The sequence below is a fragment of the Lepisosteus oculatus genome, chromosome 1, assembly GCF_040954835.1.
Source record: "Lepisosteus oculatus isolate fLepOcu1 chromosome 1, fLepOcu1.hap2, whole genome shotgun sequence".
In the NCBI taxonomy this organism is placed as follows: domain Eukaryota; kingdom Metazoa; phylum Chordata; class Actinopteri; order Semionotiformes; family Lepisosteidae; genus Lepisosteus; species Lepisosteus oculatus.
In genome coordinates this window covers 77,398,744-77,426,089 of record NC_090696.1, presented here as the reverse complement: position 1 = coordinate 77,426,089, position 27,346 = coordinate 77,398,744, and the positions used below count along the sequence as shown (strand labels likewise).

Sequence of the window (27,346 nt, the reverse complement as noted above, 5' to 3'; positions counted from 1 at the left end):
ACCCCAGTCTGCACCAGAGGTGGACCTGTGTTGAAGAGGTCTCGTCCTAACGACATTGGACAACCCCACTGGTTGCCTTGAACAACAAAAACAGTCAGCGCTGTGCCCACCATGACATTTCCACACAGCAAAACACACGCATCATCACAAATCAAAACATGCCCACTGGCCCACAGCCGACGGCGATTCCAGTTCTCAGCTGGTGATGATACCCCCCCGAATGGCCTCCAAGCAACCAGGTCACTTTCCTGCACCCGATGAGCTGCAGTCTTTCTAGCCCTGCTCACTGCAGTCTGAAACAATGTACAAACATGGAGCACACAGACGTCATTACACTGGGGCACTGGCCTGGAAATTGTGGCCCAGATAAACAACACCATTAACTGTACACCATAGAGGACTCCCATTGCAGTACTGAACAGAACCAGCCCTGCTTAGCTTCAGGCTATAAGGTAGTAGATGTTGAAAGAAAATTTAAAAATCAAAGCTTAGGAGTGACACAGAAATGACTCTGCTTCACCTATCAGACCGGTAGAATGTTCATTGTTTGGCCAGAGCTGTCAGAATCAGATTCATGTTCTCTCATAGGTGCTGCACTGCTGTTTTCTTCCAGACAAAGAAGACACAGATATCTACCTTGAATTCAGGTCACAACAACGAGGCCAGTGGATCAATGAGGTGGGATCAGGCCCTGGACTGGACCTTCTGAAATGCCTGGTCAAGCCTGCTTTTGCCCTTCTGCCCTGCAGTGCAGTTCATGGATTCCCATGCTGAGCACATGATTTGTTTCTGATGTCAAGGTTAGTCGTAGACAAACAGCCCTATAAAAAGTTTCCATAGCTAAAGTATAATTAAGGACATGTGCTGTTTAGTGCCATTCTTACACTTAACTCTGTGTGAAACACAAAGCCCCTCAGTGTTGGGGAGAAAATCCTAAATGAAGTCTTGTGATAGAGAAGAGTGGAACAATGACATCTGTCTCCTAGTTTTATTAGCTGTTAGCAGAACTGAATAACTGGACTCCTATTGTACGTAGCCTCAGGATGAGCAGCTGACTTGTAAAATATTACTCTTTAATAGTGCAATAAAAAGAGCTTCTATTACATGATGTATGAAAAAGACTAAACGACTGTTTTTGTAATAAACTGACAGGATATTAAACATCTATAGCATCCATTCCTTGACAAGTTCTTTCTTCACAACGCTCCAAGCTATATAAAAGAAAAGAAGGCAATTCATTATAATTCTTGTCACATTTGACAACCAGACTGTATCCTCTAGAGAATTCTTAGGAGAAATGCCTCACTCAACAACACCCACAGTAATATTCGTACACACAGCCGCTATCAAGAGATGTTATTTAAAAACAGCACCACTAGCCATGGTCCTTTAAAAGAAAACTGCACTGAGGTTTTCACTGTCAACTCGTTATGAAATGGCAGCTCGTTAATTTTCTTTTTCTTTCAGGAAATGTCGTGGGGCAGGATAAGACTTTTGAAAAGTGCTATTTGTACACATCTATTCTTTGTTTTATTCTCTTTTAAAGACCAAACGTGGGGCTTCAGCTTCCAAATCACAAAAACAGATTTTTCAACAAACTAGCTATGTAACTCAGCAGGCTGACTCTCTGGTTTGCATACACTGGTGTTGCTAAAATGATGCTCCTTTCCAACACTCTGCTGAGGCTTTTGGATTGGGCACCAATACTTACTCTGACTGGCTGGTGTGCACCCATGGGTTCTGTGAAGAGTCACAACCACAGGAGAGCATAGGGGCCAACACAATCACTACAACAGAACCGTCTTTCTTGCGTTCCGCAGTGTGAGGTGGCAAGTTGAAAGTTTTCTGAACACGGTTTCGGGATGCCCTCCGATTTCTAATACACTATGTTGCCACAAAGTTTTTTCATGTCTTACAGCTAGAAAGTCAAAGTCGACGTTTGAAACAAAATGTTTCATGAAGCACATTCAACTGAAAGAAAGCATGGGAAGAAAATGATTATTTGTGGACATGAATTTGGGAAATTCCTGACCTGCTATCAAACAATTATCAAGCCAAAACAAAATTGATTGTTTTGGCTTTACAGCTACCATCTTATTAACTATTATTATTAACAGCTAATATCTTATTAACGACTTATTAACAGAGTTCTGCATGGTATTATATTTTATATGGTATGTTTTTAATGAAATAGCTGAAGAGCACAACGTATGCATTTTCACCTAAGAGATCACCTTTAATCTGTCCCAGAAAGATAAACCCTGCCCTTAGGATGTACACAGTGTCTCCAGCCTTGAATGGACAGGAAATAAGCAATTTCCTGACTGAGGTCAGGTAGAAGGTGGTTTCCACATCTTTTTTTAGAAGTAAACCACATTAAAACAATTTGTAGCTTATACAGACGTTTAAAATAAAATTGAAGTCAGACATTTACTTTTCCTCTGCTAACCGATCAACGAGATTTGCAGATGTCATGGTAAAGATCAGATTTTTAGGCCATGTTGTCATAACTGGGCATCCATTTGGCCAGGGTGTCACTCCTGTAGCCAAGAGGGTTCAAGCCAAATTAAAACTGTAAGCACCTTCAACACATGTGGAGCTGTATCTACTGAAGAGTCGCCTGTGACTGCAAATGCTGTATGGATGGTAACTGTCTAAAAAAAACTAAGACATTGACCCACAATATGTCAGACATACTGTACTGCCTGAAAGGAAACAATATCAATTACCTTTTTGCTGCATTGACTCCAAATGAATAAATTAACAATCTTACTGAGAAAATCCGTTTTGCTTAGATGTGATATTTACACCGAAGGAGTTAGCAGAGGCTTGAGGGACCAATCGATTAGGGACGTCGCTGTGCAGATGTCGTTAAATTAAAACATGTCCTTGGTCTCATCACAGCAAGAGGCTCTGGAAAAAGATTTTAGACCCCTTCAGGGCCCGGAAGCATTTTCCTGTGCAAAAATAAAACCGAATGAATGACGCGTTGTGTTTACCCACCCAATTTATAAAGACACAGTCCTGCTATTGAAAAAGGGAACCTTACTGTAACACTATACATTGTACAGTAAAGACAAAGCGCTGAGTCCTTGGACATCCTGGTAAAAAAAAAAGTCTTATCCTGAGGCGAACAGTACGCTGGAAAGGTGTGGTTTGAGGATGTTGATTCTAGGAGCAGCTGTTGCCAAACAGGAATGAGAAGGGAAGGCAGCACCCTGCTAGTGGTCTTATCACGCGAGCACCTTCAGCCGAGCTAAAGTATACTTTTGTGACGCACAAAAATGCTGGCCCCCTCTGTCTGCGGTGATATTTTCTCTGAAGATAACCCACGAAGCCAACAGCTGGGACATTCAGGCAAAGGCCTCGCATTCCACCATGCAGTCAACGTATTCACCGCCTAACGAGCGCACACCGCAGGGAAGATGTGCTGATAACTGCAGAATGCGCTCACTGCGAAAGCATGTCCGAACAAACGGCAGAGCTGGGCACCCTGGACAGGGAGCAGGAGACGAGCCAGACTGCTTTACGTTTCAAAGGCGCACCTCTGCACGGTGCATCTCTCTGCTCGCTGGGACCTGAGTTAAAGGACACAGGCCTGGAAGTCTGCAAGGACCTTAGCCTCCACGTCTGTAAACGTTTGTGTTATCTGTCCCTCATTGCTCTGAAGGAGAAGACATGCAGTGAAGTTTTTGACTAACGTTCCTGATGCCCCAGATGCTCCCGATGTTCCAGAAATGTCTTGTTATAGGAGTGCAGCGCAAACGACAAGGAAGGAGTCTGTGCTTCTAACTGTTCTGGTCAAAGAATGAAGTTCAAATCAGTCTAATGTTTGAGACAGAATTTGTCTTTCCGAAGCTGCCCATTTTACATTTCTTCCTAACTTACGACGGAAGGCTTTTTTATCTAATAAAAGAGCACAAGGCTTTACATTACCACACACTGCACACTCACTCACTATTATTTCCATTTTGGATTGTGGGTTGATTGAGTAGTATTTGTCTTTGAGATAACAGAAAACTGAGCACAAGCCGTATGGTTTCATTTAAAATCAAGGTGTGCTGTTTTCCATTGAGTTGCACTAAAATGAGCCAAACCGAGTCGATTGAGCAGCCATTAAAAAAGTCGTGATTTGTAATTAACAGAAAAACAGAGTACAACGCAGCCATGCGCTGCTTTGATAATGATGGTCACCTGCTTGCGTGACTGAACCCAGGCAGTCTGAGAAAGAGGGTGCTGAGAGCATGAGGAGCTCTCCTTCCTCAACCAGCAGACAAGTCCGAGGACCCAAGGACACTGCCTGGACACGGTGGGGGACAGGCCAGAGGACCCTCACATCCAGGAAGACATCTCCCTGCTATCAGCAGAAAGACTGTAGCTCACCACGCAATGATCCTTTCTGTTTGTTCGATCTGCATGTTCTCAAGGTTTTCTCAGGATTAAAATATTTGAGAAATTCCTCTAGCATTGCCTTTCCTGTGCACCGGTATGTGTAGGCGTAAAATGTTAAAATTCACTTTAAAAAATCCATCCATCACTTATCAGTAAGCTGGTCATTCCTGTTAGGGGTTTCTGCTCTGGTGCCAATTCAACTATTGCAATTCAACGACAGAATATAAACACATTGCTATGTAATGGATTTTTAAAACAGATTTCAGTTGTAATATAATATCCGATTACATACCTAGGATGCCGTTTTTCCCAACTATCTAAGCCTCTGAGAAGGTTTGTTATAATTTGTTCATTATTAGTAATAATTCAGATGACTTGTTTTACTGTATTTTTCATCATTGGAAAATGATGGACTAGGGCTTTAATCCATGCCATGCTCTCAGAAAAACTGCACACAGCTGAGCCGTTTTACCGAAGGAAATGATTCTGTGCTGTTTGTGGAAACAGTTGTTGTACTGTAGCTCTCCCATGGCAATAACAGCTCCTTACACAGGTTCCACCCACACATCGAGGGCTTTCAGCTTTCCTTTGGGAATCCTTTAAATAGAAATATAACAACTACGTGCACTTCGGCAACCATTACAGAGCAAAAGACAGAGGCTGAAGGGAGTCGGGGTTGAGGGGGTCAGCGCTGCAGTCTCCCCGACAGAGAGGGACGAGGGGCACAGACCCTGCTGACCAGGCGGGCTGGCACAGCCGTGAGCGCAGCGTCCAGAGGGCGAGGAGGGCAGGACACGGAGCGGCCAGGGGGCTCCACCTGACGAGGTGCAGCTGGCTAATAAGATAAAGAGGAGAGTGCCTGTTATCTCTGGAGCTGTAGGATATTTGGGGTGGAGCTCCTTTCAATTACTGTGCAGATTTACAACGTTTCCGCCCTGCAGTGTCCTGAAGGGAGCCGAGATCCCAGATCGGCGGCGCTTTTTGTGTGTGAAAAGAAAGGAAAAACAAACACTGGAACCAGGTTACAGAAGGTGTTTCATCTGTGGCTGTAGCTTCATCCGCGGCCACTAAAATGGCAGGAAATCTCCCCTCTCAGCCCCACAGGCTGGGAGGGGGGGTGACGGCGCCCCTCAGGTCACCCCCAAACCCACAATCTCGAACCTCTGAGCAGCGTGATGCTCCCTTGCGAGAGGCCTGCCAGCCTGTTGTCGGCTCGGTGTTACATGTGTTCAATTCCGCCCTTGAATAAAGCAGGAAAACCAATCCTTCACCTGCTGAAGTCTCACCACTCTTGTTCCAGCTCGGAGCCGTGCTGGTCTGATCATGAGGAAGCACCAGAGCTCCGGAACGAAGACCGACAGATCCTTCACGCAATTCTCAGGTGCATTTGGATGGAACAGTAATTTATTTAATTAAAACATTTATTGGTCTCCCCACAAGATAAGAGTCAATCAGCAGACCACGCCTGCTAGCTTCGTGAACACCTCCATGAGGTTTATTGGCAAGTTTCTCTGTGTCTTTCTCCACACAGCACTGGGATGGTCTGGAGGAGCATCTGCGCTCGATCTTTCTTGTGGATGAAGTCCTGCGAGCCTCTCTCTTCCCTCGCTGGTCACGCCAAACCAGCACTCCAAGGACGGCTCCTTCCTCAAGGAGCTGGCCAGTAAACCGCTGGTTATTTTTACCCTGTAGTCTAGAGATAGGCACGAGCCAAACGTCATTATTTAGAGAATTGTTTCTCCGGTGTTTTCCATTCCCTGGAAGACTTTCATGAATCTAGATATCCCGGCACAACCTCCCTCTACCCACACGAACAAGTCAACAGCCCCAGCACATTATGGTTCATATCATAAACAACACCTAATTTAGTGTTTTATCGGAGTCTGTATTGCATTAAATCTAGAAATACTCAGATTTCTAACTGCTTTACGTAAAGCTTATGTTTTCCATACTCGGGCATTCATTATCATCCAATAAACGAGATGTCTAATTTGTGAAACATGTTACAAACCAGTTACAAATAACTCGTGAAAATGTAATGTGCTGTGTGCGAATCATCTGTAAATAACGGAATAGTACCTTTCCTGCAACTGTTTATACCAGGGGTCTCCACCCTGTCCCTGGAGAGCCTCAGTCCAATTACTTTTACAGGCTACTTGTTTACGGATGGTCAGCACCTGGGCGTTATTAATGAATCTGTTTAATTGAGAGAACTACGGCCACTGTGGACAGAATGAGTCCTACATGATCTCTAAACTCCTGTTTTACATCAGTATTTGCTTTTTTGAGTTTAGGTTCAGCACCAGTCTGGCAGGACCAAGAGGCCCACCATGAAATTGCCACTTTTTAAAAGCTGGATCACGGATTTTGTTTTAATCAATTAAGCAGGTGATCTGTTAAGTAATTTAGAGATCATCTGAGTCTGAAATTTGAGTACCCTTAGCCCTCGATGACAGTTCTTGCTTAATCGATCATTGATTTAGAGGTGTTCCCAATCTATAGAGACAGGTCACCTATAAGACAGGCCTGGAGCTCTTCAGTTTTGGACACATCAAATGTAGTTTTTCCTGCTGAAATGGATACATTTTACCCCATATATTTTTCCTCGAATGCAATAAATCTCCTCACAACCTTTCAGCTGTTTTTGTTAATGCTCCTTTCGTAATCTAATTGCTTTACTCAAAGATAAATCCTGATGTTGGAAATACATGATTGTGAAATTGGGCAAGTTGCATAAGAGACCATTGTGCATGTTTTAATCAAATGAGCCGTCTTGAAGAGGAAAACTGTTCAGATCCATTAGGAAATGTTAGAATCTGGAAACTAACCATTTGATTTGGCATTTGCGACCTCAGGCTTATTACACACCACTAAGCACTCTGAAGCTTCTTAGAATTTTCTTTATTCCTAAAAAAGCTGAGGAGCAATAATTATTCTATTATCAGTGACCTGAACAGAACTCAATTCCACAATATAGAGTGAGGCGTCAGTGCATGAAGTTCTGTATTTCATAACTGTTTTTTGCTAATTTATTGGCCTTTAGAGAATCGTTCTAGATTTGATTTTCTGAAAGCCAATACACAGCGACACAGCCCTTGTGGTGATAATTTCTATGACAGGGCTGTCTTTTTTTATCTGCAGCTGATAATGTAAACTCTCATTCTACTTCTCCCGCTAGGTCATTTTCTTGCATTATTCCTGCCAGTTAAAAGCATTTTCGTTCTTATTTCTTTAGAAAAAGAAAGCACAATCTTTCATTCTAACAAACACATCCTAAAGTGCCCCCTGCTTTCAATTTCTGCACTACATGGAGCTTCCTGTAAATATATGTGAATTGCATCTTCACAGTTTTAACTCCATATAGAGCGGCATATGTTTGGGATTAGACAGGACAGAATAAATGTTAAATCTTTGAAATCCTGCATTCCAGCTGCTCAGGTCAGTTTATAAGAAGAGAGGCATGCAAACAAACCACTGATGTGAATTCCTGGACACAAATACAGTACAAAGAGCTACAGTGGATTTAAAAAAATTCCCCTTTACAAGTTTTTCTTTTTATGCTTTCGGCCCTACACAACAACTCCAATGTTCCAGGATCAGCGCACATAATTTACTGGAGAAATAAGAAGAAAGTGATGATTATGGTTCAGATGGCCCAAGGCTTTTTCACAGAGAGTGAGAATATTTATGGAAGAATTTTAAAGATCACACACTGTGTGGGAACACTGTGAAGCCACACGGGACAAACAAACTTATCCAAGAAAGAGCTGGAATTGAGAGACTGAGGGGCTTTTCCAGCCCCGCACGATAAGGATTAAACACGGAAACTAAGGATCTGATATTCTGAAACTGTTAAAATTAGCCTGTGCAACGGGCAACCCATGACAAAAATGAATACATTTTATAATCAAGTAATTTTATAAACTGAAAGGGCAATTAATTAACTACCAACAACCAAATTTCTGCAGTGTTTTTTAACTAGTACACTATAGTATGCCATACATATTGTTTTGTGCATGTAAAAATCTCAAAATAGGAACATGGATACAGATTTAAAATTTTCATAGCATCCACAGATCACTGCACACTCATAACACTGTGACATGTTTGAGCCGAACTCTGTACACATGCCAGACAGATGAGCTCATGAAATTTTGAAGTCTCTCATACAACAGTTTGGAAGAAATCCATAGAACAGAAGACATGTGCCTTGAACAGGACAGGATAGTGTCAGAGAAGGAAGAAAAATCATTGACCAAAACATTAAATTTCTCAGAGTGATGCAAAACCTTACTTTTTTCAACACTATTTTATTGATATTGATATATGGGAATAATGTTAGAGTCAGTTGAAATTTCTTTTCTCTCCTGAGCACATAAATAAATTATGAACTTAGGAATTCAGTTATCTAACCTTGTAAGTTTACATGGAGAAACTAGCTTTTCAAGTAATTTTATAAACTGAAGGGGCAATTAATTAACTACCAACAACCAACATTGACATCTACAGTATTTTTTAACCAGTGTATAGTATACTGCACAGATTGTTTTGTGCAGCCTGCTTCTGGAAATTCCTGTATTACAAACTGTATAGTAACAGAACATCGGATGCCCCTGTCTTGTTCTTTTTTAATTAACATTGGAAATATTCGGAGCTTATATAGTACTTAGAATAAACATTCTTCATTTTATAGATATGTAAATCTTTCCATCTTAAACTTTCATCGATACACAGCATTTATATTGAGAGTAATTACAGTGTTATTTCACTATTCTGGACACCTCTGGTCCTTCAATCCTCAGACATGCCTAACTGTTGGGGTCTAAACCCCTTCTCCTCACATTAGTGCACTGTGGTTACGTATTATTAAATGAATCTTGTAACATGATGTCTCTAACCACGTCTCAGATAAAGAATCAAAGGACTCTGAAAACTCCATGAGAGAGGGTTAGTTTAACCCTATTTTATACTATTATAGTGCAGCTTTCCATACAGAGATCGGAATGCATTGGGCAGCTGTGTGGAATAAGGGTCAGGACTCTGGGCTGGAGGGTCACAGGTGTGAATCCCATGTTGGAAAATGTTGAACCCTTTGCGTAAGATAGTACTTCACTCAAATAAGTGAATAAATAAGTCTCTGGGACATGACAATGGCAAATGACAATTCATTCTCAAGTGGTAAAATAAATAAAAAAAACACACGTAAGAGAAATATACGCAGAATTAGTTCCCGTGCATCCAAGGTAAGCGATAAATATGCAGTCGAAAAAAACAGTCAAGCTAATAAAAAGAAGTGCCTTAATTAGCTCAGACTGTGTTCAACACACACTCAATGTCTCGTGTCTGCTGGCTTTAACCCTGCTGTGATCCTTTCAGTGTGGTGACTTCTTTGGTCAAGTCTCAGTCAGTCCCAGGATTCCACAAGGGAGGTTTGGCTTTTCTGACACAGCAGTCAGAAAAACGAACGACCCCTGGAGATGAGGTGTCCTGAATTCAAGCATGAAGCTCCTGCCACTTGTCTCATTTCTGCTACTGCTCTCCTCTGTCCTTGATTTAAAGGCATTCTAATCAGCACGTCTGAAGAAAATGTTTCAGGTCATTACATCGCGCTTATTCAAAATAGCACTGAATAAACAACAATGCAATTTCCTTTCCTCACATGAGGGTGTGCCAGAGGGTTAACTGCTTGCTTGTTATTACAGCTTTGAACTTCAGTTCAATTAAAAAAAGAGTTCCAGTTCACCCCCAAACAGGTGAAGTTTGAGGTGGAGTCATCGTTAATTTTATGAATTAAATCTGAGTCTCTATCTAATTTAGAGAAATGTTAGAGACAAGAAAAAACATAAAGTTTTGAGTAGATTTGTTCATTAATGCCACATAAAACTCAAGGATCTGCATTATAAAAGAGAAACTGTTGTCTCTTTTAAAACAAACTTTGTCAAACAAACCATGCCTTAATTTCTCAATCTATTTGTAAACATATTTGTATAAGTAAAAATGTCAATAAAATCTTAAACTGGATCCTGTTTTGACAGCCCTTTAGTTTCTGGAAATGAGGAAAAACAATATAATGAGAAGTGCACTGCTCCTATGACCAAACAAAATAAAAGAAAATATAGATTCATTATATAATCTTTACAACTTTAAAATGTAGCATAAGAAAATGTTCACACCCATTGGTAGAATTCCAGCATTTCTAAGCTTTTAGTGGAAATGTATTTTTGCTCCCTGGCCTCAAAATCCATTTGATTTGTATACGAGTCTTTGTGTACATTTCTTCAGTTCTTAAATACACTTTCCTTCTTTTTCTCCTTTTTTCTTAAGTGTCAGCCCTGTCCTTGGCTCCCATCAATCATCTGTGGGATTCCATCCGAACCCTGAGTGTTCTAGAGCTGTACAGCCTGCGATCGGGGACACAGTCTCTATTCCAGCAGTGTGCCCCCAGGAAACAGAAGTGCACTTTATTACTTTAGTGCATTTGTTCAGTCAGAAAACTGCTATTGAACTTAAAATATTACATATATTCTCAAATCAAATGTTTAATTCACTCTGTATAGAAGAGCGCTGTCTGTTTTGCCAAAGGGACTGAAATAAAAAAAATAAGAAGGATAGTCTGTTTAACCAAATTAAACTAAAAGCTGGTGCAACAGAATTTAGTGTCTAATACCTTATACCACATGTTACTGCATTACAGGGACAGCGGTTATTTCCTATAAGAGCAGTAGGATGTAAAGGGTATTTCTGATCTCTGTCTGCAGGAACTAGTCTATACCTCTAACACACATTTCAGTGCATAGTCAACTGATTGACCTGTCTGGAAGTATAAATACTGTACGTTCGGCATTCCGAGCTGCAGAGCTGCAGTTATATGGCAGCACATAAGCATTATTGAAATTAACATAGTAACAAGTAACGGAGTAGCAGTTCCGATCACACAGCTTTACACACAGCTGTATTTATGGAACTCCAGTGAGCCAGCATGGAGCTGTCCTTTATAATATGTATTTTCAGAAGCAACACTGTTGTACCTGCTGTGAAGGTAGACCTTGTCCTCAGAGTGGGTCGACTGTTACAACATGTCATGTTTTCATGTGACTCCTGAGCCAGTTGTCAACTATGATGGCTGTAATGGGTGTTGGGAAGTGGTCATTAACCTAAAGATTTAGCAAGGGCAAGCAGTTAACCCTTCGTGCTCCATCTTCGCCCCCCTTGGACTGACTCGTATTGTTCAGGCTGGTGGAAAAGGCTAATTATGGCTTTAACTTCTCCCTAGTTAAACAGTTTTAAGTCACTGTGCTGACATTCCAGTCTGTCACCTCTGTGTGGTCTGACCCATTTTCAAAGGCAGAGCAGAAAGCAAATATTTTAAAGGCTGTGTTGAAAGAAAAAACAAGGACACCAGGGCCTAAGAAACTAAATCATGCAGGTGGTTTCATACGAATGCCTTAACTTTTCCTTGTTAGTGAAGTGTAGTAGTGGACATGACAATCGAAGCCTAACAGAGCGTCAAGGTTGTGCCTCAGTTGGCCCTTTGCAACAGAGGGAAAAGACACCCTAGTATAGCACTCACACAGATTAGTGCACCATTCAACCTTTACTGACAGAGTGAGGCAAAGCTGACCAAACAAAGGGAAAAAGCAACTCTTTACAACTGTACCTTAAAAGGGAATTGCATAAGGTTTTTTTTTTTTTGGAATAGTTCCCTCACCCCCCCATGGCTGTAGAATGCCTTTAACTGTTACCACAGTTTTGCAGACTATTTTTTTGGATGACATGTTCAGTCAGTAAAACTTAGCAGTGACAAAACCATAGGCGTATTAAATAAATATACAACCGCAACACGTGTTCTTCTGTACTTAATGCTTGGGCTTGCGGTGTTCCAAGATTGGAGTTCTTCACAGCACACAAGTACCAGTTCACTGATGGAATGGACTTCTTAGTCTGCATTAACTCAAACCTTTAACCTCTCAGCCAGCCAATACTTGATGAAGGCTTTCCTATAACTGAATAAAGGGGGCTTCTGATACACAGAGAACTGCCAACAAATCTGTCAACGTTGGACCAGTTGAAACATTTTTATTTTGATGGGGGATCATGCATCGCTATGTATCGAAGCACTGTGGTAATATTTAATGGAATTAGCTTTCTTTCCAGAGGTTTAATAATTGTTCATCCTGCATTTTTTTAATGAAAAAATGTCACATCGATTGCATGATTTTGGAAATAAACTAGCCTGGATCTGAAAGTGACCTACCCTGGTCTTCGGTTTGGCGCCTAAAAGGCCCACAGGTCCCGAGGTCATCAGGAAGGAGAAAGCAGTGTGCTGCACGCTCTTCGGTTGCTGAGCTGAGGATGAAATGTCCACCCCATTTACTGCTTCTGAGCCCATGTCCTGCAAATAAGCAACAGAATTATCCCAAATGAAAGGCTGATGATTCTTTGATGATTGATAGCGTTTAAATCTGATGTTCAATGTCACAGACAGGTAGGAATTAGGGAAATGAAATTGATGGGATCCATGACAATGCTTGGAAAAGTTTCTCTCTCCTGCCCCTGGTCTGCTGTGCAGTGGGGAGCTCTGTGCCACCCGAGTGGGAGCTGCACTTCAATAGAGGGTGAATGGGCCCGCTCCCACATGTCAAGTGCTTGGGATCACTAATTCATCGTCGTGTTTTAGAAAGGCCGGTCATTCCACAGCAGTACTCACAAGAATACTTCTCCTCTTGAGCGCTGGGGTGTGGGAGGTCGAAGTCGTGGTACTGAGGGCGTTGGCGATATCCCGGTCCAGCTGGTCCAGTTTCATTATCAGTAAGACCATGGAGTCGAGACGTGGTCGATGCTGATCTGCTTTCGCCTCCTAAACACACAAAAGGGCCCAAGGTGACTAAAGTGCCCTTAAAAAAAAGGAAAAGGGTGACCCTGATCCTGAGGAACAAACATGGCTTAGGAGCTGACCCAGGAGCACACAGGACCCTTCTGCAAAGAGTATCTGAGGAAACATTTCGTTGTTTTTCAGAGACTGTCAAAAGATTATCAAGAAGAAGTGGAGAGGAACAACGAAATTTTTTGCTACCTGAAAAATATCTGAACAACCAAAATGAAATGTCTTGTCTTTTTTTCCTTGCTTTTCAGTATGGAATTAACTTTTACTCATTCCTTTGCAGCCAGTAAAGCAGCTCCCCACTCAAAATAATCAATGATCAAGCCTTACCCAAGTCCGTGTCAGCATATCAGTTCATCAAGTTTTCTGTTTTGAACCATATTACTTCTATTTTGAATAAATACATTTTTAAATGACAATTTCTTCCCAGCATAATTAGTTTTTATCAGTAGCAGACAAGTGAAAAAAAAAACTTATCGATGAAGCTCAGACTTCCATTAGCAGAAATGTGTAATTTACAGCTTGTTTTAATAAGATAACTTGGTAATATTCTAGCCTTGAATACCACACATCATCTTCTGTGATACTGTCCATGGTTGAGAAAATTCAGTCTGTTATTAAACTAAAATAAGTGTATGTCTATGGGATCAAATTATTTTTGCCACAGATTTTTGAGCTCAGACCCTATATTTCCATTAACCTTATCAACAGTGAAACAGATATCAAAGCTTTGAAATGCAAAACCAAATGAACATCATAGGTGTTAACTAAATGAATTATCTTGCACTGTTACTCCTTTATCTTTAATTCAGTTAACTTCACATAAAAACAAGTGTTTTGACTGAAAGTCCTTATCAGATTTGAAAAACAATACACACAGGACAGGGTGAGAATCTCACCAACTCTTCAATAGCCCCCAGTGCTAAAGATGAACGAGTAAATTCAATTTTAAATGTTATTTTTTACACCTCATACACGTCAATTAGGAGTTTAAAAATATTCCAAGCATTAAAAACGGAAATGTTTCCATAACATAATAGCTGTAACTCATTTCACCTGAGACGTAAAAAAACAAAAACAAAACAAAATGGGTTAGAATAGGGGCAGATTTTTAGCATGTCTTGAGCCCACGGGAGAACACTGCCTGCCTGTAAAAAGTGCAAGATGCCAGTTTAAAGATGGCTGCTCTGGGTCAATGTGGGTCAGAGCTAAACACTCTCAGTACTCCGGACAGGCTGCAGGAGGCTGTTAGTCAGAATTGGCCTAAGTGGCCGCAACAGACCTTTGATCTGCTGTGCATTGGCCGCGCTCGAAGGCAACCGCAGCCCCTAACTCTTTAAAGCGCTGAATCTCCTTAGTCTTGAGCAGAGGGCACAACAAGGGGACCACAATTAAATATTCGAAATCCTCAGGCAGGATCCGTGGGCGATCTCACAGACTTTTCCCCAAACTCCACACAGAACCAACGCCCCCCCGCCGCTCTGGAATCCAACCCAACACATAAGGAGCAGTGAAGCAGCGGAGCTGACTGACACCGCGCCACCACAATCGGACCGAAGCACAACTAAAATTCTTCCATGTCTGCGGTAAAACGAGGCCGGTGATATCATCTTTCTGACAGGTGGCGGTGGAGGGAGTCCTCGGTTCACGAGGACCCCAGCTTGATGAAGCCAAGGCCAGCACAGGGCTGTCTGGTAGTGATTTCTTCACATCACAAAAATATCTGCCATTCCAGCCAGCCTAAGGGTTTCCTTTTCTCTCAGGTGCCAGGCCTTGTGGCAGCCGATACACAATTGTTGCGACTTCTCGTTCCCCCCGTGACGAAGCGGGGGATGAAGCGAATTCGCTGGCACGTTGAGAAGAAAGCGATGAAGAGTCACGTGTTGGGTTCCCTCTGCGCTGTGTGAGGACAGCGAGCATTTCACCACACGTGGGTGACTGTGCTCGGACATTGACGTCCACCACCCGAGCTTTTAGTTAATAATAATAATTGCTGACACTTATATAGCGCTTCTCTGGACACTCCACTCAAAGTTCTTTACAGGTCGTGGAGAACCCCTCCACCACCACCAGTGTGCAGCCCCACCTGGATGCCATAGTCCACCAGAACGCTCCCCACACACCAGCTCTCAGTGGGGAAGAGAGCAGAGTGATGAAGCCAGTTCATAGAGGGGGATTATTAGGAGGCCATGATTGGTAAGGGCCAATGGGAAATTTGGCCAGGACGCCGGGGTTGCACCCCTACTCTTTTCGAGAAACGCCCTGGGATTTTTAATGACCACAGTCAGGACCTCGGTTTTACGTCTCATCCAAAGGACGGCGCCTGTTTACAGTATAGTGTCCCCCTCGTTATACTGGGGCATTGGGACCCACATAGACCACAGGGTGAGCGCCCCCTGCTGGCCCCACTAACACCTCTTCCAACAGCAACCTTTTGATGTGGTTCTCCTCTCAGCCTAGTGAGACTGAAACACGCAGGTACGTTTCCTGGCGCGTTTTAAAGCTGAGCGACACGGGGAAGAAAAGATGATTTGCAGAGATGCCTTGTCATGTAGTCTTGCGAGACAACAGACTAGTACACGCTTTGACGGTCTGCAGCTACAGCCACGGAAATCTTTCCGGCTTTTCCGAGTCTGCAATAGCAAGGCTTACAGCGACCTCAAGTGGCGAGTTTGCAAAAATGAAAGTAATGTGCTTGGGTTTGATAGCAAATCTCCTTCTGTTTTTAAGTCATACATTTAATTATATAAATGAATTATTGGAAGTTGAACGCTTCATTATTCTTTTTATGAGCATAGAGCATATTAAATAATGAACCATTTTCCTCTGCTGTCGCTTATCATAGTTAAGAGCTGTTAATGTCAACGAAGCAAAAATGAATGGCTGTTTAGGACAAGTGTTTTTTAAATCAGAGATTAAGCAGATCACTTAAAGTGTGAATAAACTAATGCTTGCAGCAACTTATAAATCACTTAAATTGCTCTCACGGATTAATTAAATAAAAAGGTTCAATACATTCAGAGCTTAAAAAGTGACTGTCAGAGCCAAAATGTATGAATGTGTCCTACAAAGTACGTGCAGTTATGATTATTATTATTTGTCTGCTTAGCACTTGAATAAATATTTCACATACAGAACAAAAAACACATAAGTATCCACATATAATCCAGTTCTGGACTGCACTTACACATAACTACATGCTATGATACTGTATATTTATGAGATTAGTTATTTTGTTTTATGTAGTTTTGTGTGGACAAATTTCCACCCCCAAAAAGCTGTCATAAAAAACAAAATGGTAATGTTTTATTTTGTGTTGCATAAATATGTATTAAAGTGATAGGCACTCCTATTTTTATCCATTCATCTATTTTCTGACAGGTCCGAAGAACTGGATGTTTTAAATGTTGAGTAGAGTGGGACCTGATTCTCATCCTCAAATGCCCTGACGAAATCAACACCAAAGTGTGTGGAAGAGCATTTAAAACTGAGGACAGGGGAACGTCTTCACAAAAGGGCTGTGGGAGTCTGGCACAAGCTTGCCCAGCTATGTGGTTGAAGCTGATATCAAGGCAACTTTCAGGAGCCTCAGATCAATTAGCTACTAAGTACCCAATGGACAGGATGGCTTGAATGGCTTTTAGAAGACTTTAGGAGCTAAAATGAGTTTGAAAACCTCTAGTATTTCAAAGCCAACATTTTTGTGACCTTGTGGAAGACTTTGTTATTCACAGAGAAGAAACTGCTTTTTCACAATTTAATTTTTTTTTCTGGTCTATACAGACTGAAAATTGATTGAAATTGCGGCTCTACAGCCTTCAAGTATTAAAAGATAAAACTATCTCAGGCAACCGTTTATTATATGTAACCAAACAAGCTACAAACAAGCTGCAGACATTTGCCCATTGCGTTCTTCTGTTCCCATTTCGGCATTGTGACAGCAGTGAGTCTGAGGCACACTGCTGAATTGCTAAAAACACAGAATCCAAGTGCTTTCCTGGCAAGTTTGATTGCTTTAGAGTACGGGGGGGGGGATTTACAAGACAGACATTGACAATTATACTAAAGAAACAACAGGTTGTAAAAAATAGCTGCTTATGTGAAAAAAAACTATACAGTATATATGTCTGTTAGTACATGTTATCAGTTTTTAAAATGCACAATATTAAATGTCATATCCTACAGCATAATGTTTATATGGGACAGCAGAGAAGACACAAGAGTCATCAGTGCTGTCTGTGGATAATTCTCTGAATATAGCTGGAACATTAGTGGCCTTTAGCCAGGAAACACATTGAGATGATGCATTGGGCTGATTAATCACCCAGTATTGAGTTATTGGGTTGGACTGTGCTAGACTGGTCTCATCAGAGCTCTCTGCACCTACACAAGACCGTCACCCTTGATTGTGAGCTGCTGCATTACTTCTGAATGACTTTATTTGTTAGATGTTTTTTTTTTAATAGCGGAATATTCTTCGCACAGAAACAGAAAGAATACTGACCTTGAAGGTCTTTCTTCAACACTGAAGTCCGCCTGTAATAAATAGGTACCAGCTTGGCTTTCTGTTCTCATACTTAATATCTCTTGTGAAAATGCTTACATTTATTTTCCAGTTAGCAGTGGGTTACCCTGTGAATGGAGTTCCTTTCAGATTTGTAAAGACAAACGAGGCATGTGTTTATGTAACTTTGTGTAATGGAAATACTGGAGCTTTAATAACGCAGTTTTCACAAGCATGCTGTGAGATTTTCCTTCCATCTCCTCCTTCCAATGTGCTTTTGTACAAAACAAACGCGTTTCAGTGGCGTTTCAATTGAACAAAAGCAGTTAAGCACAGCCAAAATGTAGCGGAGGCCAGCTTAAATGCCACGATGAATCATTTAATTACACCCCGCGTTTGTATTTATATTAAATTCTCTTTAGGCTGCTACATTCCTCACCCGTTTCCTATTTTAAACTAACATGAATTTCCTCTCTGTCTGCCTCCTTTGCGCTTCTTCCTCTCTTTTCGCCACAGACACAAGACTCCGCAGCGGCTCTCAAAGGCCGTGATTCACCCCATTACACCACAGGAATGCAGGTCAGTGCCCCCATTACATCATTACTTATCTGCCACATGGCTTCTGACTTGCAGTAGGGTTATACCTGTTGGCTGGTGTGCTAACACTGGGTAGGCCCGGTGTTTCTGAGTAGGTAAAAGGGGCTCTGTGGTTTCCCAAGACAGGTAACCTAAGACAGCTGTAAAGTATTCAAACAGCATCCCGACTGAGCGCACACACAGCACAAACACTCCAGTGCTTCACACCCTTGACACAGTGCAGGAGGAAGAAGGGAAATTAAGCTTTTTATCTACTGTGGCACTCATGCATATTCTTATTACTGGCATAATCGCTACCGATATTTCTCATCTTCGTGTGTCACACATTGTCTTATGTGAGTCCATTGTCTTATGGTCTCGATCTGTTTGCAGAAAGTATAATGTTTGCACTGCAGTGATATTCCCCATTTCTGTGCTACTGTACAAACAGCAGGCTGTGCTCTTTTAAAATCAGTAACTGAAGAAGTAATATGTGGAAAGTATTTAGACAGCGAAAGGTAGTTCACCATGGAAGAAATAGACCCTATGCAAGAAAGATACTCCTGTAATAAATCCTAATAGAACAGGTAATAGGTATGTTACATGTTACAGGTACTAGAACCACTGAAGATTAATCTCCTGGAGCTGATGATATTCTACAAACTGCACTCAAAGAAACAAGAGGTTATTCATATTCCTAGTCATAGTCAAATCTCTTCCAGGAGTCATGTAAAATAAGGGAAACTACACGCTAACTGTGAAATGGCTGATGTACAGTAGCTCCCATCCTTTCAATGGGAGAGAAACTGGGTGATCGTTGGCTGATATGTTTTCACTGAACTAAACTAGAATAGTTTTAATTAGAAACTGGAGCATGACCAGGAGCTAGAGGGTCATCTGTAGGGCAACAGGATGCTAGGGGACAGTCCATTTAGAGAGATTTAGAAAAGGCAGGTCTTGGATAACTAACTTGCACCGCTAACTACAAACACAGCTTATATCCTAGAAGACGTTCGAGCAGGGAGCTGCGTCAGCATGAGCAGGCTGCAAAGGAACAGCTAAAGGTTTGTTCCATCCTGAAAAGAAATGACATTTCCTTATGATACTCTATATTTAGATTTTCAGAAGGCAACTTTCGAGACCCGGATGCCTCCTTAAAAGAACCTGGTTCTTGCATCTTCTTCTCTATCTCCCGTTAGTAAGAAATTGCTTGCACACGCTGAATTTGCACTAACAGAGATAATGGCAAAACGCTACACACGGCAGTTATTAATCTAACTCTCAGATCAGCCTGCTGATGCTGCCTTGTTAATTTCACAAAAACCTGAATGAAAAGCTTGAGAAGTAGGATGTACTGTACAGTAAAAAAAACATGTTAAAAAAAAACAAGCTCACTATTTCTCAGCCTCAGAGTTTTCAGCAGCTGTTAATATTCCCAGATAATTTTTCCTATCTAAACTTGGCTTCCCATCCCTCCTGATAAGACATGATGTACAACCTGGAAACAATGAGTTATTGGGAAGTAATACTCACCCTTGCGTTAGAAAAAGGAATGAGTCCAGAGATCATTTGCTTGATTATCTCTTGTAATAGAATGTTTCTCATTGTATTTCCTGGGCACATCTTGCAAACTATGTAATACTGTATAAATACTTCATTGCATGAGCAGTGGATGTTTTTCACATTTGGTTTGCTTCCAAAAACCTATTTCTTACAGGAGGATCTCTCATGAGATACCCTGAAAAGCAAGCTGCTTGTGAATGTTTTTCGACCATATTTTTTGAGACAGGAAAGAGGGGGTGTCAACCTAATCTCGTTTTGTCCCATTGTCAAGAGATAATTAATTCCAGCAAAGTTATTTATTAGATTTGTCATTGTCGTGGCTCAAGCTCTAGTCAGCAGTTCTACAGCTGTAGCTCTGGCTGCAAGTTCCTTGGAGAGTTAATTACAGATTACATTTGTTTCAACATTGAACTGTATATTCTCCTGCTTTGTTTCATTCAACTGGCTGCTCCTCTTCTTATTTAGGTACAGTAAAGAAAAGTCTGAGGAATATGCCACCTTTTTATTGATGTGCTTTTATCTGAATAAAAAGCTTCCAATCCTATTTATTTCTCATACCTGTTTAAACGAAGTGAAATTTCCCCCTCGATACGTACTGTATATGGCAATAGACCTAAATACCTTTGTGCTTCCAGGATTCCCAGCAGCACCTGCAATTTGAGACTGTACTGCACAGCAAATGTGTTTTACTGAACAAATGCGTTTGACCAAAGTCATTTGATTTGCACTCTTTGCTTGTGACTTTAAAATACATGATTTGCTTTGAGAGCCCTTTAAAAAGGTTTGTTTCTTATTTGTGAGAGCATAAGTAAAACTGAATTGCCTTTTGTTACTGTGTCAACATCAGCAGCAGTTGTTCTTGTTCCTGAAGTCACATTAACGTGGTCATGCTCTGTGAAGGTATTTGTGATGTGCATTTGAATTATAATATCCTATTATATCCTATTTCTATTTTAATGTCTATGTAGGATGCTCTGGATAGGTATTCATGCAAAGCTGTAAGCACAACAATAATAGCATTTCCCGCAATATTTCTCCCCACTGAAAATAAACAATTAATCTCAATATAGATAGGGTGTCGATATATAAAGTATATAAGTACTGTATATAATATAATGTAGACACAAATTGTCAGTGTAAGGGGAATACCTATATACTGTACATATTTAGTTAAATTGAAAGCAAGTTGCTCTTTACAGATGTTAAATAGATTGTTGCCTTAGCTACAGTGTCTTGGAAGACACTGCAGTTTTCATTAGCTGCATGTGCCAATTTTTCCTTGAACATGAAATTTATTTTTGTTACTTAACTATAAACTTGACCGTAAATCTCGTATCATGTTTCCATTCTTCTTATTTCTTATGTCCAATCCTTTTTTTTGAGAAAACAAGCAACATTCATTCAATGTTACGCTTTGTGAGGGTTAAAAAAGATTTTCCCAAATTTTCCTTGATTATACGCATTTCTAAACGTATCTGAGTGTGCCTCAAAACGTTTGCGTTTCATCACCCACAAGACCAAATGAAGCTGATGAGATGCAGATCGTTTGCTTTCCTGTCTGATAATTCATTTGCGACTGTTTTTCTTTGACGTCCCTCCTTTGCTCTGCCCTCCCCAGCCTCGTCTGCATGTTCACAACCTATTCTAAACATTTCAACTTTCCATGCACTGTATAATTTGTTTTTCTGGGTTTCAGGCTGCAGAAGAAACCATTGAGAACGTCCTGCTGACTAGTCTTTTAAAACAACAAAATCATATACTCTCCTTCAGGCAAAATACCCCCGTTGTTTTCCGAGTAAACACAAACACTGAGGAAGAGAAATACACGTTTCACAGGGAGGGAGATCATTTAAAATGTTCCAGTGCTCCGGCTTCTCAACCTAATTTCACCTTTGTACCCCTAAAATACACCCTTAAAAGTAAAAAAAAAAACCCACACCCACTGCACAAACATTTCAATAATCTTGGAATGCTTCTGCAGTAAAGTGAGACAAGTTCAAATTATTTAATGATGACATTTTTCCATAAATCACCTCAGAGCTTTCGCTGAGGAATGAAAGAGCCTCAGTACGCGGATCTGCGCGGCCTCGCGGAGAGGGCCGGGCCTTGACACCGCGGTAGTGTGTGCGTGGATTCACGAGGACCATGGCCTGCGGCACAACGGCCCTTTTCAGGGCCTGCATCTGCGCTGACCGAACCCCCCTGCTTCGGGGGGAGCGTCTGTGGAAGGGCGAGCCGAGCGCTTCTTGCCACCTGTGTGCGGCGTATCCCAGGACAGGGGGCACTCCACCCATGTCCGTCAGGCACTCCCAGGACCAGCCCCCCCACGCGGGGGCAGAGAGAGCTGTCGAGGTGGCCTGAAGCACGAGACCATGCCACCGCCCGGCCATCAAGACGGCCCCCGGGGTGTGGCATAAGTGCAGGAAGTGTGCAGATTTCTAGAATTAAAGTATTTGCCTAAAATTTTTATTTTTATATGCGAAGCACCGTACCTGTTCTCTACAAGTCAGGCAACGTTGGAACGTTCTTATGTGTAAGTCACAGTGAAGATTTTTAGTATGATATTTAGGAACCTTTCCCTGTGTTAGTAACAGGGTTCTGTTAAGGATCTTCGGAGGCTGAAGGGGAGTCCGCGGCTGTTTCAATCTTGGTTTGCCCAAGCTCCTTTTCAAAAGAAGAAAAACAGGAAGTGATGTGCCCACACATATCAAGGTACGTGTAGACCACTTCGTTGACTGAAAATGTTTTCCACGAACGACACACACTCCGGGCCAGTTTAAAAGAGCCATTTCTCAAAACCAGAGCCCCCTGTGCTCTGCTCCAGTCTGTACTTTAGTTATTTTTGTGCCAGAAGTAAACAGCTTACCTTTCTCTTCCGCAGTTTCACGTTGGTATCCACGGCCCTATAATCACTCGGGATGTCATCTGTTCTGAAGACTTCTTTTGAGTCACTCCCCTCGTTGTCATTATGAGCCATACTGTCGGGATCCGAGCAAGGCAACTGACAGCGGGCATTGGTTTGTGAGTCTCCATCATCACATTCCCGTAACCCCGATTGGCATTCCAGGAGACTGCTCCCAGGCTCCGTGTCCGGTGTTTGCGTGGCACTGCTGCTGGGCAGCCGGGCGGCAGAAGTTCCCATGGAGCTGCACGGGGTCGCATGTTCTCCTGAGCTCGGAGGCGTCTCGGAAGCCCGCACGACGATGACGGCGTCTTGAGGACACGCGTCGAGACGGTCATCGCTCATTTCCTGATGTAATCCAAGAGAAGTCGCCGGATCCGTGGCAGCCACCTCTTGGGGAAAGCCCACATGGGAACAAAGTGACACTTCTCCCTCGTCCCCTGACCCCGATGCACCTCGGCTCCTCTGAGACTCACAGGGAGATCGGTCCCCGCTGTCGGGGGCCTCCGTCACCTCCTGAGCTTCGGCCTCAGACAGGTCCCCTGTTGCCCACGTATTTGAGGGGCCTGCCCCCATGGGCCCGTCCTGTTCGGTTTCAACACGGCTACCCTCCTCAGAGCTTGGGTCCAACGTCTCATCAGAAATGTGCGCCGGCGCTCCTGTGCTGACCTCCGCGGACAGGAAGTGACCCCGCTCCTGGCCGTCCACCTCCTTGGTGCTCACGCCCAGGCGCTTGAACGAGAGCCCTTCCACAAGCAGCTCATGACAGCCCTCCGGCAAAGAGGCGCATCTTTCTCTGCGGCCCGATTTCGACACATCGGTCTTTTCCATTATTGACTTTAACCCATCAGCTGCAATTCCATGGCAACATATTATATCCAGATCGTCAAAACTGTACTGTAATCCTGTCCTACTGGTCACATGCTCCTCCCAGCTTTTCTTCCTGGTTGTCACAGGCATGGCATGAGCAGTCACAGGAGACCTGTTATATTCCATAGAGCGCTAACAAGATCCAGTCAGAGATGCATCCAGAAACCTTATTTTGAAGGTTGCCTGTAACAGAGGAAACAGAATTTATTCACTGCAGTGAATATTCTGTGAATTTTAAAAAAGCACTTTCTTGGTGTTTGGAAAACAGAATGAATTAGGACTCAACAGAAATGCCACAGACAGGTTGATTAAATAGCTTCAGAAATGGAAAACATTTCTATGAGAGTAAAGCCATGAGATTATAGCAGTTCCATGATCCAGGGGGCTAATGCTGTTTTGCACCCTACTGTATGCCTCTGGGATTCTGGGAATCGTGGAATGTGGGAATCTGGGATTCTGGGAATGTGGGATTCTGGACTCCAGGTTGCCCTGACTCTTGGCCTTGTGAAATGGACTGATAGAAGACTAGAGCTGAACTAGAATTCGTTACGTCAATATTTACTGTCAATTGTGAGCTTTTTTCAAACTCCAAAGTCTTGAAAGTTGAACTCTAGAACTGTATTCTTTAATGGGCAGATATATGGGTATACTTTTGAAATAAGCCTACAGGATCATGGAAAGGAAGAAATAAGTGAAATACTGCATGTGCAAGGAGCACACACATCTCTCACTTCTGCCAAGGTGGAAATCCAATCAAAAAATACTTTCATAAAGCAAAAGTTGACTTAATTTATGCCTGTTGTAGTGGAGCATTAGGCAATTATGTCCTGCACAAAGGCTTGGCTTTTACCACATATTTAACATTTTTCTATAGTATAAACTAATTATGCAAATTTTTTATTAGTATTGAGAATTGTAACTAATAATACAAGATGAACTTAAATTTAAGACCACATTATATGTTTATAAATTGCACGAACCGTACAAAAATCTTACAGTAAGAATGAGAATACTACAGGAAAGGGTTTACAGGTAAAAAAACAAAATCTCATATATAATATATTTCATGCATCGTCTTGAATACTGTGCTTTATTATCAGAATGGCATGAAACATGCAACCAATGAGTACTGGACCCAATTAAAAAAGCTTCCATGATGTAAAGTCCTGAGTCATTAATGTCTCACTGTGTTTTATATATATATACAGTATACAGGAAAATAGACATCCTGTATCATATAAAAGTCTATAGTCTGTTCTACAGGCCATAAGAGATCACTGTCTCCTACTGATAACAAAATTCCTTACAAGATGAATAGTGTTCAGTTCCCTTACGATTCATGATCTCTTGCTTCTAGGTATTTAAATTAAACAGCAACACAATCAACATTTTAACGCAGAGTTTGAGAATAAACTCTTTTTGAAACGGCCAGTAGTTTGAAGTATTACCCAAAGATTTTTCAAACACCGCTTATTCCTAGTGGCGTTGGTGGCATCATAAAGCTGAAAGCATCATGCTATAGTGCAGGTACTGTAGGTACTGTATTTCGTACTGAGATATTTCAATACAACAATGCAAAATAAGACACTGAGGCTAAATTTAGCTGCACACATGCTATGCTGAAAAAGATTAGTAAACATGGATAAGACATGGTTTACTGTAGTTTCAAACATTTCAGTGTTCATCAGATGACATCAAATTCCAACAGAATCTAAGAAATGTGAAGATCAAATGTTTCCATAGTACGCAAAGGTTCAGACTCACAGTAAAGGGGTCTTCAATTAGCAAAGAACCATCAAGCATGTTGATTTATTCACCTTGAATATAATAAGTTTGAAGTCAGAAAGAAAAACTCATGTTTTAAAGAAGCTAATTTGATTAATGCGTCATGAACTATTAGGGACTTTTTAACAGTGTGAAAATCTTCAAAACATTGTTTAATAGCTGAAAAATATTTTTTAGAAGCAAAACGTTACAAAAGATACAGGCACATACAAAGCAGTTAAAAAATGTGCTGTCTGTGGATGATTTAAAATCATTCCACAAGTGTTGAATTACCTAGTAACTACAGTTTATGCTTTCTACTATGATTGATTAGTTGACAGTTGTTACAGAAATTGCTCTGTAAATAATATCAAAACATCTTATTCACAATGTGCCTTTAGCTAATCCATTGCCTGCAATTGCTGTCTAACTTCACAGTCAGTTAATGTCTTGAACGGAGGTAGTAACATTTGTTTTGTAACTCCACTAACATTTGCACCAAACAAGAATCATCCTTCTAACTGAAAACCAGTATCCACATTGTTCATTAAAGAGCCTGTTTGCTCTTTTTCAGAAAATAATAGATATGTAGAAGTCACTTACCTTACTCTCAAGAGAAAAGCATGGATTATTTTGTTACCTTAGAACAAACTTCAGCAATTACCATTAGTACTGTGAAAGTGAGGGTTTTAGAAGTCCACATATCCTTAATTGCCGTAGCAGAGTGATCTGTTTGAAGGCAGCTCTGTACTGCTGGTATCTGTGTAAAAACAAGCTCTGCTGCTGGAGGGAAACTCAGGCACACGGGATTCTGTCAATTTTCTGTGACTCCTGCCTACAGACTCGAAGAGTAATGGCTTGTAGAAAGGGGGCCAACTCTGCCTAGCCCCAGATTGCCTGGAAGTATTTCCTGCCTTTAAACAGCATGTTCATGTCTGAATGGCAAAGGGCATAATGACCAGAATTTAAAAGATCAACATGCACTCAGCAGTGTTTTACGCAGTGATCTACAGATATCTAACATATCTTAGATGTTTCAGTGCTGATTGGTCTGATGGACGGGAGAAAATAACTCTAGATAAAACTCCACCACACAGTAAATTACACCTTATTAAGACAACTGAGAAATATTTCAAAAATTGTGAATTTCAACAGAGTTCCCAGTGTTCTTCATGGATTCATTTTCATACTGCATTAAGAATGAAAGAGCAATTCGTCACCAAGTCAATGGGTTTTATTTTCTGTCATCTCCAGGTTTATTTACGGAGTGCTTGTTATCAGGCAATGTCTCTGTCAAAGATAAAAGAAAAACATAACTTCCCTTAAATTAAAATTGTAATATGTCTTCCCCATCCAGGTTAAACATTTCCAAAGTTTAAGGGTACCGCTGTCGTTACCTTTCCTGAAAAGTCTCCAGAGCCACACAAATCCCGCACTGTGAAAACTGAAGGACAGTCTCCATCTTGAGCACATTAAAGTTTTGCTGACACTGTGCACTTGTAGGAGCGCTGTTCCTCCTGGCTCGACAAGGAGTCTGAATCATGTCTTTGGGACAGCCCACATCTTTCACATCCTTGCTGTCTGCTCGGCTTCGCTTCAAGTATCATCTGTTTATCTTTTCTTCTTTCTTCTTCCCTTACAGCACAACTTCCTCCAAGTCGCTCCGAGTGTCTCTCGAGCTGGGAACTGGACTTACCATTTGGTTTTGATTAAAAGCAGACATGCAGCATTGTAAAACCCAGGATGGAAGCCAAAGGAGACTGCAATTCTTGGCAGCAATTTCCAAGCTTTTTAACAGTCGCTTGTAACTGTACAAGCATCCTCGCAAAACTGAAGAAGAAATACACTGAGACGCGTTTATAGACATTCCAGGGGAATGTGCCACCCCAGCAGA

At 41.6% G+C, this 27,346-nt stretch overlaps 1 protein-coding gene across 2 annotated transcripts in view; it reads right to left on the bottom strand.

Annotated features, from left to right (window-relative positions):
- Window positions 1–27,134, bottom strand: part of dlc1 (DLC1 Rho GTPase activating protein) — a 103,697-nt gene extending 76,563 nt beyond the window's left edge. The window contains exons 1-4 of one of the 2 annotated variants that reach the window (XM_015345793.2): window positions 26,056–27,134; window positions 22,783–23,871; window positions 13,100–13,249; window positions 12,647–12,784 (exon numbers count right to left, since the gene is read on the bottom strand). In XM_015345793.2, the coding sequence (XP_015201279.2) occupies window positions 12,647–12,784; window positions 13,100–13,249; window positions 22,783–23,814 (1,320 nt within the window). In that variant the 5' untranslated portion in view covers window positions 23,815–23,871; window positions 26,056–27,134. The remainder of the gene's footprint in view (window positions 1–12,646; window positions 12,785–13,099; window positions 13,250–22,782; window positions 23,872–26,055) is intronic. The other variant, XM_015345794.2, reaches the window with a different exon arrangement.
- Between the last annotated feature and the right edge of the window lie 212 nt (window positions 27,135–27,346).